We start from the raw sequence: 18,806 nt of genomic DNA on the forward strand, positions 1-18,806 counted from the left end.
AAAACAAATGACAAACCAGTCATGACAAAACCAAAATATAGATATCACAGTGATACCAACCACACATAGAGACCATTACGTGTAAATTCAGCATATATTAAAATTCAGAATCTTATCTTAAACATACCAAAACCCTAATTTGCTTAGTTAATTTCTTATATTTAGCGTTGAAAACACTAAAACTGCAAGCCAGCTGCTCCTAAAATTAGTACTTAAACAGTACCAAGACAACAGCACAGCATAGTTATTGACATTGTATACTTATCGTGTTTCAAAATATCTTTAATGGCTTGCAGCTGAAAACTGGTGTTCACTACATCATAAGCTTACACAGATAAGCTTTTTAGAAGTCTGTGCTCACCTAAGTTAGCTTTAAAACTAATGTTAGACATGATTAAAATCATGTTAGACATGATTTCTATTCTGCTGGAGCCAAGAATTTAACTGACAGGATAAGAATGACTGTTAGATGCAAAGCCCCATGAAAAACGATCCAATTGACAAACAAGGAATACTTTCAGAAGCTGAAGAAGGGAAGCTAGATTATGCCAGGCACATGTACACAATTAAAAAAAAAAAAACAAAAACACCAAAGAAAAACCCCCAAAAAACCGAGCCAGTGAAGCTGTGTATCCATTGCCTGAGTCATGTTTTGTTAGTGCTAGCATAGTCACAAACCAAATGGTCTAAATACTTTGGGGACCTGAACCATATCATGCTCTAGGGGGTGGGAAGACAGGTGGAGGAGGCAGCTTGCAGCTGCTCACAGCAACTGTGTTGGCATGCTTAATGCTACATTTATTAGGAAAAGGAAAGAAAAGATAAAAGAGAAGAAAGAAGAGAAAAAAGAAGAGAGAATGTCTATTTCAGAATTTTAAAAAGGCAAGTTCAAATGCTACTAAAAAAAAACAAAGCAAACTTCTTTGCACATTTGTTTTCAAGATTTTATGAGTGAGAATTTATGTTTCTATGGACAGAAGGGGAAAAGATCACTTATCTGACCACAGATTCTTTGCCTCTCCAGTTTTTCTGCCTTAAAGAATGCAGTGGTGAAAATCCACAGTATCTAGCACTCAGCTTTTATACTCGACTTCCTCTTAAGACTTCAAAATGCATTGCAAAGGAGGACAGTCATACCTTGTTCTCCACTTGCAGAAATTTAAACTCATGGAGAATGACTGCTGAAGGCCACCTTGCAAGCCAACAACAGAGTCAAGAGCAGATTTCAGGTCCAGTCCAATAGTTTATTCTGCTGCCCTAGCAAGGTGGTGATTTAGTGGGTGGAAATTACACGGATGGATGGCGAGTTTTACAAATGCTGAAGTCTGCTTGTGCAATAATATCACAGACCTGCAAAGCACACACTCAAACCTTCTTTGTTTATGACACTCTTGAGAGACATATTGACGTTTACTGAATTGTCAGTAGTAGCAACATTGGCCGTAGTCTGTAACAAGTTCATGAGAATGAGAAAAGTTCATCCATGTAACGCCACTGACTTTGGTGGACTCCTGCCCCATGAAGCTCACCATCGTTTCTGGGGTAGAGGTGAACACACATGTGTACAGATACACGAACACACACACTCGAGCCATGAACCATGCTGCTTCTTAATTGAGTAATTTAATATTATAAAGTTCGTAAAGTACTGTATGAGGTACTTTGAGGCAATTTGCAAAAACAATGAAAATCAGTAATAGACAAGACAACTTTATCGCGACATCCTCTTTATTAGTAGGTACTTGCTATTAGTTAGAGAGATCATAGTGTACATGGAAGCGGACTGTACATGGACTTACAAATGATCCCAAATGCTAATACATCCTCTGAGCAAGACAGTGACTTACATCAATAAAATCACAACAATCATGTAAGAAAAACTGTGTTTTACCCAGAGAAGAGAAAATCATAGCTAGTATATGTTAAAAGAAAGAACATTTCAGAGAAGTTCCCATGCTTCTGCAACTAGTATATCCATGCCTAACACAACGTGGGGCTGAAAGATCTTCTCCTTCAATTTTTTCCTGGCTCCCACAATCATGTTTCTAGTCCAACTGAATAAAGATGAATGGAAGGAATCTAAACTTTATACTAAATCAATATATGGTTACTATTGATATATAAGTGCTACCCAGGGGAAGATGTAAATAAGAACTGTGTTAAGATAGACAAGAGAGATTAAAAATTAAAAACAAAACAAAAATTAAAAAAACCCTAGCTAGCCCCTGAAAACCCACCAAGGCTAATAACTACCAGAAAATTATTTTTGCTTTCTTCATAGAAGTAAGTGTTTCAGAACAGCAGCTATTCAGAGACAGAGAGACCTTGGGGGAAAAAAACAAAACAAAAACGCCCCCAGCAAACAAACAAAAACCCCCACCTCGTTGTCAAATAGAGCTGAAAGAGAGTTTTGTTTATTTTTTTCCAAAGACCTAGTTTGACTATTACTTAGGCGTGTCAAAAATTTTTATACTGACTGCCAAGAAGTCAGTACACCAAAGCATTAGTGCTACAGAAATTAAAAAACAGAGAAATCTAAAATTTTTCACCATCGTGCAAAAAACAAACCCAAACAAAACAATTCTCAGTAATCAGTACGCACAAATTTTTTTAATCAATCCTTCACCTAAGACATAAAAAGCAGCAGAGGAAAAAAACTGGCCAACATAAAATAGCTGGTAAAAATCCAGCACAAAAGTTATAATGGATGGTATATCCTGCCAGACAACTGGCCTTAAGAGCAGCAGAACGCAGTTGCAAGCAGTTCAGAAGGCCAAGATTTCTACAGAATGTGCTCATCTTGTAAAGAGGAAGCAGAAACTGGGAAAAAAAAAAAAAAAATCAAAAAATAGAGAATACTTGCCTGTAGGAGGATATGAAACACCTCACCCCTACACAATGATCAGTTTCTCTGGTTAAAGAAGCATCTGCATTTTTTAAGTGTTTCTGAACAAAACGTTTTACAATACAAGGATATAGACTAATAAACGTATACTCACACATAGGCAGCTTACAAGGCTAGACAAGTTGACATGTCGAGGAGCAAACATGTGAAGCTGCTGAAGGCAAGAGATGGCTTGAGCCTGAACCAGGCAGTCGGGATTATCCTGCATCACTGCACAGCCCAGGAGGCAGGAAGTTCTTAAGGCTGAAACTGTCGTACTGCTGCCTATATTCGGAAGAAAAAAGGTTTTTCTTTTTAAAACATCAAGTTTTTTTTCAAAACATGATAACCTGTCTTTTTCCCAAGCCACCCATAACTCTCATCCTCTTGAAGGATACTTTCTATATCTGTGTTATACTCTGATATCAATGAGTAACAGTCATATTGCTCTCTGGAAATTTCAGTGTCCAGCTATCTAAAAGTTGATTTAGACGCAAATTTGAAATGTCTGCATCATAACTAAGACATAGACTGGCTCCTAACTCTTGAAATATGAATACCTTCTGTTTTCATGCTAAATATAAGAATTTTCAGCCCAAGGCAAAGCTTGGAGAAGCAGTTCAAAAAAAGGAAAAGATGTCAAAAAGAGACACTATTTTTGGAAAACTAGCAGTCACTTCATCTTGATTGCATAAACTCATGGCCTGTGAAACACTGTCTTACAACAAGGAAAAAAAAAACACTTAGCATGCACTTATTTGTTGATAAAATTTGAATTACACATTCAAACACTGTTTAAAAATTTCTTGCTAAACCAAACAAAGCTGATGCTATTGTATGTTGCATACCTTGCAACTCAGGGCCCAGCGTGGTAATAAGTGCATTTAGACAGCGACCAAGGCTTTGGTGAACTTCAGCATAAGCAGGAGGCACAGTCAACAACAACATGAGGACAAGAGATAAGGTAGGTTCCACATGCACATGGTACAAGGGGCCAGCTAAATCTACTATCAGTGACAGAGAGTGTAGTGCCCATGCCTGTAAAATAAAAGAACCAGTCATGTAATGTCTATTTGATAGAATAAACATAAGATTTTTTTAAAATTTGATAGTTCAAATGAAATCCAGTAATTAAGTGTAATAGAAGTTGCACTTTTAAGTTCCAAAGGGACAAATGGAGAGGTTATAGAAAGAAACTTTAAGAACCTGATAAGCCATTTTGAATATTTTACAAGGAACTTTACGTGCCACAATGAAAGAACCATTTTACATCTGTCATTGCTAATTAAAAAAAAAATTAATCTAATAGTAATTAATTTAATAGTGATTATTATTCCTCAAATACATCCTACTCTTTGTAAAATTTCTTATAGCTTCATGTGCAAGAACAAGACAATTATGAAAAAATACAACAGTTGCTGAAACAATATATTGTTTTAGTCTCAGTTACTTTGCACCAATAGCCACATCTGTTTCAAATCAACATACAGTTCTTCTCTGTGTGAAGATATTGTAGATAAAGCTTAAAAAAATTCCTTAACTGAGATTTAGACAATTACATGGAATACATTCAAGGTCTCTTAAAGCTATTCTGATAGATAACAGTTTTAGCCATACAGAAATAATTTGAATTAGTCTTCAAAACATCTTGCCTTATTCAAGGAAGTATATTGACCAAGTTCTACAGTGTTCAGGCTACAAATCCCTGGTATTTACTACATAACCCTTCAACAAAAAATGCTGTGAGGTAAACATCATAGCAGAGACAAAAACCGACACGAACAAAAAAACCTAGGTACTATGCAGTCAAGGTCAAGACACAGGTGAATGTGAAATTAATCAATTCCTAAAACATCAGATATTGTTTTTAAAGCCAGCATATCTTAGCCTTATCAGCCTCATTGATCATTAACAAGAACCTCCCATATCTCATCATAGTTTGTTCTTGGAAGGTGGATTTCGAGCAGGGGCTATGGTTTTCACTGCCTTTGTGGTCCAGCCATCACCTGTGAGGTATGCCTAAGAGGTTGTGAGGTGTTATTCTTACAAGAAAAAAAAACCTTATACTCCAGAATATAAATCAGTTCATTTGTAACATGACATTTTTAGATAAGTGACAAGTACCTGTACGTCAGGAGAAGTACTGTCCTGAGATAAAGTATAAAGGATTCCAACACATGCATTCAGGTGCTGAGTAGAGCCTATTCCTCCTAGGTACCTATACAGACATCCCAAAGCCAAAGAATGACCTGTTCTTGATACCACATCCCTAGCAGATCTTAGCCTATTGATTATAAGGAAAGAAAGCTGTTAGTGTAATCACCAAGACTGATACTATGTAATAACCACATCTACAAATGTAATTTCTAGTATGTAATCAGCAAAATATTTTATTAGTCGTTATACTGCCAAAATTCTAAGTTCATTTATCATCTCTTATCTGAAGGAAGTACCAAAAATATTTTAGATATACTTAAATGATGTTGCTAGAACAGCAACCAATTTAATTTATTTGAAAATCTACATGATTACTTAGACAATCTTCTTAAAGATCAGCAAAGCTAAGAAATACATGGAGAAGTCAGGCAGTGCTTTTTCCTGTTAATTTCTGAAGTGACATCAAATCCATGAAGGAAACCAGCTATTAAAATTATTATCATAATAGGGGCCAGGTAGATTTCTCAAACATTTTTATGAACTCAACCAGTAACTTACCACATTTTTTTTTTTAACTTACTTGTCAAAACTGACTTGTGCTAATCCAGCAGTGAAGGCACTGTCAGAAACCACCTGTGCCAATCTGGCCAAACACTCGGCAGCAGCACATCTTAGGAGTGGATTATTGCTTTCCAAGGCACCCATTACCAATGTCAGGGCAGACCTTCTAACTTCTTCTGGACCTAAACTTCCCTTGCAGTTAGCCATGTGCTAAAAACAGATATCAAATATATTAAACAGCAAGTAATCAGAATGTGTTTTTCCATCAGTCATGCAAAAATTACAAGACCTGCAGAAGGAATTTTATTTTCTTCCCCTTTTATCTGAGGAATTCTTCTATTTTTATGTGCTGTTTTGTGAGTTAGAATTCTAACTCCAGATAAGTGTACATCATAGCACAACATTATATCATCAACATTCTGATTTTAAGAAATACTGGGTAGATTGCAGTAGAACACAATAAACCAACACACTAGCATAAAATTCAGGAAATAATATCAAGAAGAAAAGCAGTGAAAACAGAATAATGACACAAAGAAAAATTCCAGCTACAGCAGTTATCTGGATTGCATATTAAATATGCTCCAAATACAAATATTGTACAATGAAAGGTGAAAACATTTTGCCTTAGTTTGAAGAAAGCCTACGAAGGGAAGAATGAAAATTGCACATGAACAGAGGAAAATACAAATAAATCATCAGGGAAAAGCAACAAACTGCAGATAGTTATGAGATTATTTTACCAATTATTACTTTTTTATTTATACACTAAGAAATATGAAAGAGACAGTGATAAAGACAGAAATTATACAGAGTTTTTCCATCTCTCTCCTATTTGAATGACACTAGTATGGATGATAGTAAAAAAAAAAAAAAAAAAAGGAAAAATTAAACTGAGACTCTTAAGCACTTAAGAAAAGCGTGACATCACAAAAAAATATATTATCACAGAAAACAGGACTGATCTTCGCCTTGACTGTTAATCAAAATAAGAACTTCTGTGTAGACACACTTTAACCAACAGAGGCCGTGTTTTAGTAACAGAGAGAGAGAGAGAGAAACAAAAGGAGAGAAACAAAAGGAGAGAGGAGATTTACCTTTAATGAAGTAGAAAAGGCTGACACAACATTAAGCTGTACTATTTGTTGCCGTGATCCTTTTGTTTGCTTTATGGAATTCAACAACTGTTCTAACACCTGGAGCCTTACACAAAAACAGAAAAGAAACCACAGAATTAAAAATTAAGGAAGCAAATCAAGCTTTTAAATTTAATTTTATTTTATTCTAAAACACATAACAAAGCCTATATATTATAGAAACAGAGGTGGAAAAAAATCTATTACCCTAACTCTTGACCATTTTCCTTCAACTGGCAACCCTGTCTACTACAAAAAATTTTTATATTCCATATTAGAATAGGTAATTACAAACATGACCTTTTTGCCTTTGTTTCCTTATAACATATGTATTCACGGATAATCACTTATATCTAAGTAGCATTGGACAGTTGTTATTAAAAGGAACTGTGTAAGGGAATGATGCATTTTGGCTTACAATTGAGAAAGGAGGAGGGAAAAGAAAAAGAAAAGCAAAATGCAGTTATCTGCAGCAATCAGTTCAGGTCTTGAGAAACAGGTGAAGAAAACCAGCCAGCAGCCTGGTGACAGTAGGGGCAAAAAGCCCACACAAACAGAAAAAAACTCACGAAAAAAAGCAGCCAGGGAAGACAGAATAAGGAAGGAAATGCAAGTCAGAAGAACATATCATAAAGCATGTGGCAATTTTATTGGCAGGTATGCTCATATACAAACATCTGCCTCAGAATTACACTAAATCCTGAGCATTCTAAGCAGCGAAGACATCAAGACTCAGGACTCGCATGCTAAGCACTCATCCCTTACAGAGAATTACAAAACCATCACCACATACAATGATCATAATCTGAGGTCTAACTACAGGTGGCTTTGGAAATATAAAGCTGTTTAAATTAAAAATAATCTATTTCCTCTAATGCTGCATTCAAGAAAATTACCAGCAGCATGCAGAATAAGCAACAGCATGCAAAACTCTTGAGGAATGCTTCAGCCATCGGTGTGCTTACAAATGTGAAACAAAGCAAAATGCCATGCGTGCAGTAGGAAGATACATACACACACACAAAGCCAAGAGAAGTCTGTGATCCCTTTCAAACATTCTGTGTTAAGACACAAACTCTTGTTTCTTCCCATCCACTTTTTATAAAGAATGAGGCAGGATAAGGGTTAAATTTTACTACAGCTTCCTACCCCTTTTGTCCCTCTTTGGTTCTAAGGCATTTAGTAATCACGTATTAAGCATTATAATAATTGTGTAATATCTCTTAAAATAACTTCTATTTTGATCTGGCTATTGAAACAAAACATTATTTTTCTTGGTCAACAGAATTTATTATAATGACAGTAACCTCTTACTGGATGTGCCTTTTCACTGTGAGAAACTTTAAACAGAAAGCCTAGTAATTTGTTAGTCTGAATTATATTATTCAGATGGCTTACAGAATCCACTTATACAATTCATTATTTTTCCAGAATCATTTTCTTCTGTGTTCAATCTCAAACACTGTGACCATCTTTTAGCATCTCCCAAATTCCCCAACAGTTACAGTTACTACTTTACCTGTGAGACTCTGCTACATGGGAAAACATAACTCCAAAAAGACGAGTTGCTGCACTGATAACAGACAACACAGGAGGTAGTGGTTTAGGTACTGAGTCGCCTTTCGCAACTTTCTCATAAATTGAGTAAGGGTCATACTCCAGGCTGCCGCCAGCTATGCTGTTACCTAAAAGGAGCTGTAAGAAGGAAAAAAGTGATAGCCGTATTTTTGACCAAGTCAAAACCAACACTGACCCAAATAACTAGAACTGCATGAAAAAATAATACCACCATTGTACTAGATCAAAAAGTACCTGCTCTTCGATAAATCGGTGGTCAGTATCCTGCAGTAAGGGACCAAGTAAAAGGAGATCATTCTCATGACAAAGGGGTGGAAGCAAGAACGTAGAGGCATCAATCTGGCTATCTGGGACAGTTAAGTCAGCCACTAACTCTTTTAGAACAGCACAGAAGCTTCCTTTAAATTAAAAAGAACATGCAAAATTTTCGGTTAATTACTTGCCACAAGCAACTTTGGGAGCAAGATATTTATACTTAGATAGCAACATCCATCTAACATTTTTCTTAAGTCTTCAACCCATTAATTGGAGAACACTCTCGCTACAAGGGAAACAACAGAGCACTACCTAAGATGAGCAAACTAATCACATAGAGCAATCTAGAAGCTGAAAAAGAGACCTTTACCTTTACAGAAGGCAGAATGCCACACAAATGCTAATCCAGTACGTTAGTTACATTTAAAGTAGAGGAAAAAAGGCATTTACAAGCACAGACATACTTCTACTACAAATTTCCTGAAAATTAGTGCTGTAGAATGTATTACATAACCATACAGGAATACTTGGACTTGGCAAGGAGATGTAATTTAAAACATCCACAGGTTTGATAAATAACCAAAAGCTGCAGAATGTACTCGCTTATTTCAGGAGTTTGCACTCAAAAAGAAAAGCATGAGGAATTTACTGTAGGTTACATTATGATAATTTACACTGGTAGTTAAAACTTTCACATATTTTCGTACATAATATTTCAGACAAGATTGTGCATTATACATAAACAACAACATTAGGCATTCTGCGTCAGACTGTTTTAGGTTATTAAAATAGACCCTGCAGCGAGAGAACATTTCCAGTGCTGAACCACATGTGATGAAAAAGGTCTGGCTTATCTGATAAGTAAATTGTGTTGAAAAACATTGCAGAACAGATCTTAAAGAATATACACACACTCTTTATGCAAATATTACATAAGAATTTACCTCCAGAGCATTAAGATTCAAAGTCAAGTCCTCATGAATTGGGAAATATCAGCACTAAGGGGGGCTTAACTCCACATATCCAGTTCTTTGCATTCAGTTTTGTTTTGTTGTTAGCTGATCACACAATTACCCGTTTGCACTAAAGTTGCTTATAATTTTTCAACACAGGGCAGTTCCAAAAAGTAGGACAACACAGTTATCAGCACCTCATGAGCACAAGCAGAACTATTTGTATAGTTGGAGCTGGTAGCTGCAACCAGCTATTTTACCCTTCCTGAATCTCGAATCTGTTCTGAGAAAGCTGGCTTCTTCCCCCCGTCCCCCCAAACTCCCGTCCCCATCCGCCTCTCTCCCCTGCAGGCATCTGTTGCTTTGCCTGCCTCCCTGACTAATTAGCAAGTACGTCATTTTTCCCAAAACGCTTAACTCGGATCTAAATGTAGAAGGTTAGCCCTATCAAATATATTCCAAGATGCACAGATAGTGTGTGAAATGGACAGAAACTGAGTCTTTTTAAAAAACAAAATAATTAAAAACAACAACTAGAAACTGCTCTTTCATGAATTATTATAGTATGCAATAAAAAAAATTTTGAAAAATCCGCTTTCTATGAAAACAGCTTTTCAAATAAAATTTAGTGGAGATACTCAGCAATTTTTAACCAAATTAACATTTATTTTAGTCCCAGACACATTATGTCAAATAATATTATCCCAATGTAAAGCAGTTCAAAATTTTGAGCCAGAACACTGTTCCAGCATTCTAGCTGTTCATCTCATCCTATTAAGAAAGAGAAGTGAATGCTTGTATTCAATTTTATAGTTTAGACAGTGGAACACAACAAGCACAAAAAGCTGAGGAATGAAAAGAACCCTAACAAGTTGTCTGAAAAAACACATTAATTTCAGACCACAGAAAACATCAACAAATCTAATAATCAAAATTCAAACTACTGAAATGATTTGTGTGAAATTATCAAATTGGACATTATAATAATTAAAATTTTTATATTAACAGGAAATAAATGTTTTAGCCTCAAAAACATGACCACATCAGCATGCAAAACTAATGACATGTGAAAAGGATCAAGAATATGAATAATCATCTTAGAAATGGAACCTGCATTTCCCAGCTTAACAAGTTCATAATTTGTATCAGCTAAATTGCAAAGTCTTAACCGTTCACACATGACAGAAGACAGCACCTAAAACATGCCAAATATTTTTCACTCGTGTTCAAGTTAACCCAATACATTCTTCTCATATCTGTCATTTCTGAAATAATGCAAAAAATAGTCTACTACTCATGCACACTCACTGTAAGCCTTCATAATTCTGCTGTTTGAGCAGATAACGATTTTTATTGATGACAGAAAGCAGTAAGAGAAACATCAGAGAGGCTGAAAGAGAGCAGGAAAGGACCAAGCAGAGCCTAAACAAGTCCTAGTATCTCCGCCCTCAGAAATCTAAAGGTTTAAGTTGGGAAAGAGGCTGTTTTCAACTTTCAAGAAAAAGAAGCTGTTTTCAACTCTTTATTTTGCTGGGTATTTTGTTTTGTTCCTCTTCCACTAAAGAAAAAAAGCATTGTGCATTATTTGCAAATACTAAAAGCTTGAGTTACAACTTCTAGTATGTGTCCCCATCACTGATTTTCTCAAAAAGAAACAACTTGCACATTTCTAGCCTCTGGCTAACTACCCAGATCAAAGAAAATGAAAAGAAAAGAAATAAAACCATGAAATGGTGAAAGCTTCTCATTCAGTGTATCACTCTGAGCCATGCAAAATGTGCCAGGCTGTGCAACACAAGAGTACATCTACTGTTCTTCCTAGCGATAATGACTAAAATTAGACATAAAAAAAACCACCCTGCATTCCATATTATATCGTTTTTCCAAATAATTTATTTCAAAACATCCTAGTATTTGCAAAGCCATAGTTTCTGCATGAAGCTGTCATACTGGAAATAATATAGAAAGAAAAGTATTTGTTTCAAGCTTTACCTTAAGAACTTTTTTTGCATTCCTAAATGATACATACTTACATGTTAAAATATGTAACAGACCTTGAAAATAAGCTCTGGCAATATATGCATTTCGATTCATTCCCCAGTCTCATACTGCTGTATTACAAACAGGTGAACAACTCTGAGACTACATCTGTCAAATTACTGTTTTGATTCTAAGGCTATTTACAAGGCTTTCAGCAGGGCAACCACTTATTTATAACAAACTTTTTAAGCTTTTTCTTTATTTATTGGTTCTAGATTGCAGCATCCTCAGCTAGGATGCTCTCTCACAAGATTCAGACTTTACAGGTCACACTGTCTATTTTTAAATAAAGTTAGACCATATGCAAAAATCCCCCCAAAACCAAGAAATTATCAAAACCACTCACACCCAAATATCCATGTTCTATAAAATATTGCCCCTGTAATAAAAGAACAAAAAAAATAACTTGCTGTAAGGGATAGAGGTATCATTTTCAGTCTTTTAAGTCCAAGTCACAAATGAATATTATACACTATGCTTCGAGTGTTATATACAGACTTCTAATGTGATGACAGCTTTGAGGCAAAGGGGATTTGTCCTTATGAAGATTCACTTAGCAGTTACCACTAGATGGAGCAGATTATTTGAGTACAGATTCCCTCCATGATACAGAGGACACAGCCAATTCAGTGGCTGGCTGGCCCATATCCTCTCTGTCCTGATGAAATACCCTGTACTACTTTTTACAACTGGTTACACTCTGGTTCCTTATTTCAGTCCATACAGTACTCTATGGCAAACTATATTCACATGACAATTTAAAGATGACAAAGGTATTTAATGTTTTAGTTGAACTGTTAGACCTGTCTACAGTGCATAGTTATTGAATTAGCGGATTAGATTTTAAATACTGCTAGTTATGTTCTGCTACAGAAAAGTAAGCCTATCCCCAGATTTTTTTTTAAATTTGTCTTTGAATACAAATTTTTTATGCACTATCTGCAAAGGATCAGAGGAATATATCTGTAATACATAAGTCTATTTGAAGCAATTAAATTCTTTTAATGGACTATATTCAATTGGTTCATGCTAACATTATACCTTTTGGATTTAGGATTCAATGGAAAGTACAACAGGCATCAAAGTCAGTCAATTCTTCAAGTAGCTTAAAATTGCAAGGTTCTATACCTTCAAGTTTCAACTAAAAACAGGACAAAAGTCTGTATTTGCAATAGGAGAGGGGAAAAAAAAGATCAGGAACACTAGCTTTTCAAAACCGTAGTGACTTCACTACAATTTCATCAAATCTAAACAGAGGGAATAAAATTTGTTTATTAGAAGAGGTGGAACGATTCCTTACTAGCTGAACACATGTTGAACAAAAACTTAAAAATGAGCCCATGGTATTTTTAACAAATACCTCTTTGTAAGGAAATACGCACCTTCATAGGTCTTTGGAGGCAATACTGCTAGTAATTCATAAAGTTTATGTCTGTAAACTGTTGATGATGTTTTTAAAGAATTTCCATATGATTTATATATTGAAGAAAGCCTTAAAATATAAAAAGCACATCAGAGATGTTAAAGACTTTAAGCATTATGCAACAGTCTGGTTTCATGTGTACCATTCTACTGAATACTTTTAAAATCTATACATATTGTAAGTACAGTTTTGATTTGCATTACCAATAGTAGAAGCAAAACAATTTATTTCACATGTTCTGACAGAACCTCTCTGTTATCCATTTCCAGTCATTATTTTTATTTAATAATAGAGAAATAAATAAGGCTTTCTGTTGCCTTTGATTGTACCTATATTTATTACAAATTAACTTTTTTGTGGATATATCTCTGTAAATTTGAGTTCAGAGCCCAAATACATTAAATCACTACCTATTCTGAAGGCAAAAATTTTAAAATTTTAAAACCCTTTTCCAGCTTATCTCTGAATCTAAACATAAAAAATGCCCATATCTAAAACTTTTTGTCCAAGAGTATTCTTGAACTTTTATTTTATAAAAAATGATCATGCTTAAACACGAATGTGTATGTTTGTTTAAAAAAGTAGAATAAAAACAATAACTTAACAAAAGCACGCAATAATTTCTTCCCTAGCCTTTTTACATGATGCTGGACTCTGCAAGACACATTATGTTGGCTAAGAGTCTTCAGCTACACAGCTGAATTCTGTACTCTAATTTTTATACTTTGAAAAGAAAGTACTCTGTAGCTTTTCAAAAACAGAATCTCATTTAACAGTTTGATACACACACTTACTGTGTCAATAAATCAACAGCACTCGGGAGTGGAGGAAGAAGTCTCTGAACAACTTCATCCGTAAGAAGACCAGCACAGTGGGAAACAAAGCTTTTGATAGCTAGAAAAGGAATTAGATTTTAATTTACTTAGTGTGAGAAGAAAAATAAAATCACATTAGTGCAGTAATCACATTATTACCTCACTAATAATTTAAAAAGTAGAAGAAAACATGCAAAAAAAAAAGTATTTTGACCAATAATTTAAGAAACTGACAAAAATCTCAAATGAAAAAGTCATATTTACAGATGCACTGTTTTGGTGTCTCAGCTTGGACGTTCATACCCTGACTTTTAATTGCATATATAAATGCAAGCGTTTTTTGCTTTTTGTTATGAATTGAGTTATGGAATATAACTCAACTTCGTGATAATTCCATGATAATAATTTAAAAAAAAAGAAAAAAATGGGAGAAGGATGATGATCAGATGACCTACTGCTTACTTTGCTAGTTTTCTATTTAAATTTAATTACTGTACTTTAAGAAACAACTTATATGTACACAAGTATTTTTCATTATTTACAAAAAATTAATCTTGAGTTAGTAGTTCAGAAAGCATCTAGAGAATATACAGTATTAAAGACCTCTTTCCAAAAGGAAAAGAAAATATTTAAAGGTTGATTGTTTAGGTTACTTCTAAAATGAAATTACTATTGAATTCCACACTTTCCAATAGTTTTTAATAGTGTGAGAGAGGGGTGATCACTATACTAGAGTTCACCTTTCTGCAACGCAAAGGACCCTTTAGTATTCTAGAACACATGACTGAAACACATTAAGTATTTAAAGGTCACTGGAGTCATCTCTTGGAAACCAAAATTCACAATATTTCATAACGAAAAACTGCAACCTACCAGACAGCAGCCAAATACATAGTACTCTTTATTGTCTGAGAATTGCAACTTCCTTATTGTAATTTTTACCTGAGTCTTCCCACTCTCACAAATGTGTTTGACTGACTCACCAATTCTATTTTGCTTACAGTAAGTCAGCTATTAGGAAAGAGAACTGCTATTTACTAAATATAAAAGACTGTATAAACAACAGAACATACCCTGGTTTAGGTCCTCATTCATTACAGTGATATGTATGTCAAACAAGAGAAGAGAAGCAACCTTCCTGATATCATTTACTGCTTGGAAATCAACCGATTAGAACAAGAGGAAAAACGCTCTTGGATTTTTTTGTTTGTTTGTTTTTTACAAAAATGGAACACATGTATACAGATATATAGGTAAATATACATATATATATATATATATATATACACAAGCGGGTATGTTGAGGAGTAAATACATCCTTTACCATCCAGTGGAAAAAAAAAATAAATATGAAGTATCATTGTTCTTTCAGAAGGAAAATCAAACACACAGCCAAACGATAAATATGCAGAGAAAGACACAGTAAATCATGCTTACCACAGAGAGCACCAGCACGACCTTCCAGTGTTACTTGCCAGGTAAATGAATCTCCTCGTGTCTTCTCTGTTTCTAGGTCTTTAGGAGATGATGGAAAGATGCACCTCCACAGTAACAGCATTCGTGGCAGATGGTGTTGGACAACTGCAGGACCTGTAAGCATTGACAGTTGTCATGCCATTGTAAGGATTAATAAAATTATTTTTTCTCTTTGGTTCTTTTATCTATGTTCACAAAATCGTTATAGCTGTGAACAAAACTTTATGCTACTTTCCCAGCAGTCTCATATATAATTTCTCAAATGTTTACTGTCTTGGTACTCCATTTTCATACGTAGCTGCATACCCACTGACGCATTTACAAGTATGTCACCAAGCCAACTATAATCTCTGTTTTACTAAGTACAGACCCTGTGGATCACTAGCATAAAAGAGATGTAATAAGCAATAGGGATGTTCAGAAAAGCAAACATTTGTTACAGGTTAATGTACAAGGTGTGTTTTCCCTAATCTAAGGAAAAACTAGGAGCAGAAGTAATAGCTGAAAACATGAAAGGTGCCTTAAAAATACGAACAAAACAGATATAATACATTCTTCATGAGTAATTTAGTGATCACAATCAATAATCTAACCACTAATAAATATCAGAAATTTCTGTAAGATTTCAAATGCCTAAGAAGAGGGAAATACAAATGATTAGCTCATTTTTTTATGGGATAAATCTTAAAAAAATATCAGTGTAATTCTTCATGACTACAAAGATGTTTGATTAGATTGACTTTGAAATTTATCTTCTACATTTAATTAATAGCGGTCCCACACAGTCACTGTTATTCTGACATTGTTCCCAATGAACTAATAGAAAATTTGGAAGAAATGATATTTTTATTTTACAAAGTGTTTCTAAAGATTCTGATTTACGTTTTTTTAAGAATTATTTCACAGTGCTAAATTAAATGAAACATCAAAAGAACTAAAGTCAGAGAAAGAACACAGAACAGCTTAATTTAGTTTAAGAAAAATTTTAGCAAGCTACTACCTAATGTCATGAGGGCCGCTATCAACAGCCATCCAGCCTGCGTTCGCTGCAGTGAAATGCGGCTGTTCTGAGAAGCAGAACACAACAAATCCTCTGCTACTGTCATGATTACCTTCAAAGTTAAAGAGAAAAACAGAGCATCAGCATCTTAGTAAGTACCAAATGATTTTTCAATACTATTTGCTGTGATACTTAATGCCATTTCAGTGTCCCCAAATAGAATGCCATCTTCCACACTCTAGCAAGAAACTCAGGCTCACGAAGCTGCAATGACCAGCCTCAGTACTAGTCTGGGACGGCTTCAACAGTTCTTGTGGGGTACTAGGTCAGTTACTTTGCTGCTTTGTCCCCTTCTTTTATCAGCAGTAAAATGAGAGCTGTAATTCTCACAGGAATATGTGTGGCAAGGATAAAAGTGTTCTGATATTCTGTTTATGCCACTATGTAGAAAAAGGATAGCATGAGACCTACAAATTAGAGCTCAGAAGAAGTGATGAAAGGGGTAGCAATCTTTTGATTCCTGTTTTAGAATAAGGTCTATCATTCTCTCTGACAGTTTTTAATCAACAAATGGTATGACTAAACAAACAAGTTAGAATAAATCCTATCTTAGCTTCTCCACAATAATTGCATGTGCCTACATATGCTAAATGCAAGGTGACAATCTGCGCTTGTTACCAAAGCTGAGTTACCTAGAATTTACATGGAGGAACACACACTGTGTCCATGGACAATTACCACAGTATGGCTACAACTTCAAAAAGTATTCTGCAAGTGGTTTGCTTCAATTATGTTTCACATATACCAAAAAATTATTTCTTACATCTTGCATTATGTCTGGTTGCCAAAACAAACTGCTTGTAATTTAGTATTACAAGTAAGAAGTGTCATTATTAATAATATCTTTAAAAGCCTCAGTATAGCCAATTTCCTCCTATAATTTTTTTGCACATTATCATTTGTTTGGACAGTATAGACAGCATCCTTCTATAATTTATTTGAAAAATTATAAAACTTCATGCAAGTTTGCACATGGACGTTTGAAATTTGTACACTTCCAAAACTTAATGAAATATTAACAGTCTGAAAATATTAGTTTCCCTAATTCCATAATGATATCAGATAGTTGCAAATGAAGACATTTATTTTGACAGATTCTTGATAGATTTAAAATATTTGATTCTAAAATTAAAACAGCACCCTTGTTAAATTATATTATTAAAAATTACAAACAGCTTAGTATACTTAAATTACCTGATAAACAAGCATCCTAAAAGGATTTCATTTAGTGATTTCTGACTATTTTTCTCTCTATGTACTAGGAGAAATGTCTTATTTTTGAAGGATTTTTTTGAACTGAAGTATAAGCACTAGTACGGAATGCTAAACATATACAAACCCACAAACTACTTTGTTCTCTTGAACAGGTTCCACCTGCAACTCTAACCACTCTCTCAAAGGAAAACGCATTAATATAGAACAGCTTCTGTCCAGGTCACCACTATCTACGTTTGATATTTCCTTTTCAGAACTGCTCTATTTAACACTGGTCTCTTTCAGCTCCTCAGAAGAGGAGCTAGTCTGGAATCTGGCAGTGTTCCTAGGAGAGAATGGAAAAGGGCTTTTGTCAACTCCTCTGTTCTCCCCCCTGCCAGCTTAGTACAGAATACAGTGTTTCTCCCACACTTTTCTGTGCCCTCCCATACCTCCTCCTGGCCCTATTTCATCCTATTCTATTCCTCTAGAACAAATCCTTATTAAGAATTATATTTCTCTGTTAAATAGAAAATTCAGCTTGGCTTAGGTGTATAGTATTTGAATGGCACTTCTTATCTATATAACTGTGCAAACGATACTCATTTTGTTCTCTTCCCATGGTCTTTCAGTAATCATGAGGAAAAGTTTTTAAAAGCTAAGAAAAACAGGCCTTTTTTTTTTACATTTATAAATTGTCTCATCAGCAGTTGGTACTTTGAATATTGAGAACTGTAGCTAGCAGTGTCTGTTAAGGAGTGGCGTGGAACTGTTAGTACTCCACAACGCTGAAAGGCTGGGCTGGAATCACTGCAAGGGACATTTTTCGTAATGTACTAAAGCATTCCTTTCTTCTTACAGTGACGTAATAACAAGAAAAAACCCACAATCCTTGTGTCAAAGTGTGCCACTTCTTCTTCAATGTTCACTGGCTCCAAAAGAGATATTTTCAGAAGTGAGTTTCTACATTATTTACAGAATTAGCACGTACTGCTGATATTTGTGCGGCACCATGGTTTTCCAACTGTGAGTAACTCCATGGATAAAGTTCGCACTGAGATGGAAACGGCTTCTTCTCCTGGTCTGTATTTCTACAACTGTATATCCCTAAAACTTCAGAGCACAGTATATCCTATCTGCACTAGTAGAGAGACTGGTATGAGCATCTTAGACTATGTTAATGCAAGAAATTGGTTTCTGTTAAATTATGTAAAACAAAATGAAGGCACATATCTGTTGGACTTGTTTAAAGATTTTGTTGGACTTGACCAAAG

General features: G+C 34.9%; 1 protein-coding gene across 8 annotated transcripts in view; it reads right to left on the bottom strand.

Annotated features, from left to right (window-relative positions):
- Positions 1 to 18,806, bottom strand: part of HEATR5A (HEAT repeat containing 5A) — a 75,443-nt gene that overhangs the window by 21,274 nt on the left and 35,363 nt on the right. For all 8 annotated transcript variants that reach the window (XM_087747133.1, XM_087747136.1, XM_087747135.1 and 5 more), the window contains 11 exons: positions 16,279 to 16,390; positions 15,240 to 15,392; positions 13,782 to 13,881; positions 12,947 to 13,056; positions 8,551 to 8,714; positions 8,258 to 8,433; positions 6,700 to 6,805; positions 5,622 to 5,812; positions 5,009 to 5,168; positions 3,733 to 3,922; positions 3,000 to 3,169 (listed from right to left, as the gene is read on the bottom strand). In XM_087747133.1, the coding sequence (XP_087603259.1) occupies positions 3,000 to 3,169; positions 3,733 to 3,922; positions 5,009 to 5,168; positions 5,622 to 5,812; positions 6,700 to 6,805; positions 8,258 to 8,433; positions 8,551 to 8,714; positions 12,947 to 13,056; positions 13,782 to 13,881; positions 15,240 to 15,392; positions 16,279 to 16,390 (1,632 nt within the window). The remainder of the gene's footprint in view (positions 1 to 2,999; positions 3,170 to 3,732; positions 3,923 to 5,008; positions 5,169 to 5,621; positions 5,813 to 6,699; positions 6,806 to 8,257; positions 8,434 to 8,550; positions 8,715 to 12,946; positions 13,057 to 13,781; positions 13,882 to 15,239; positions 15,393 to 16,278; positions 16,391 to 18,806) is intronic.

The sequence above is a fragment of the Nipponia nippon genome, unplaced genomic scaffold (genome assembly GCF_047370975.1).
Source record: "Nipponia nippon isolate SJK-2023a ecotype South Korea unplaced genomic scaffold, ASM4737097v1 scaffold_11, whole genome shotgun sequence".
NCBI lineage: Eukaryota > Metazoa > Chordata > Aves > Pelecaniformes > Threskiornithidae > Nipponia > Nipponia nippon.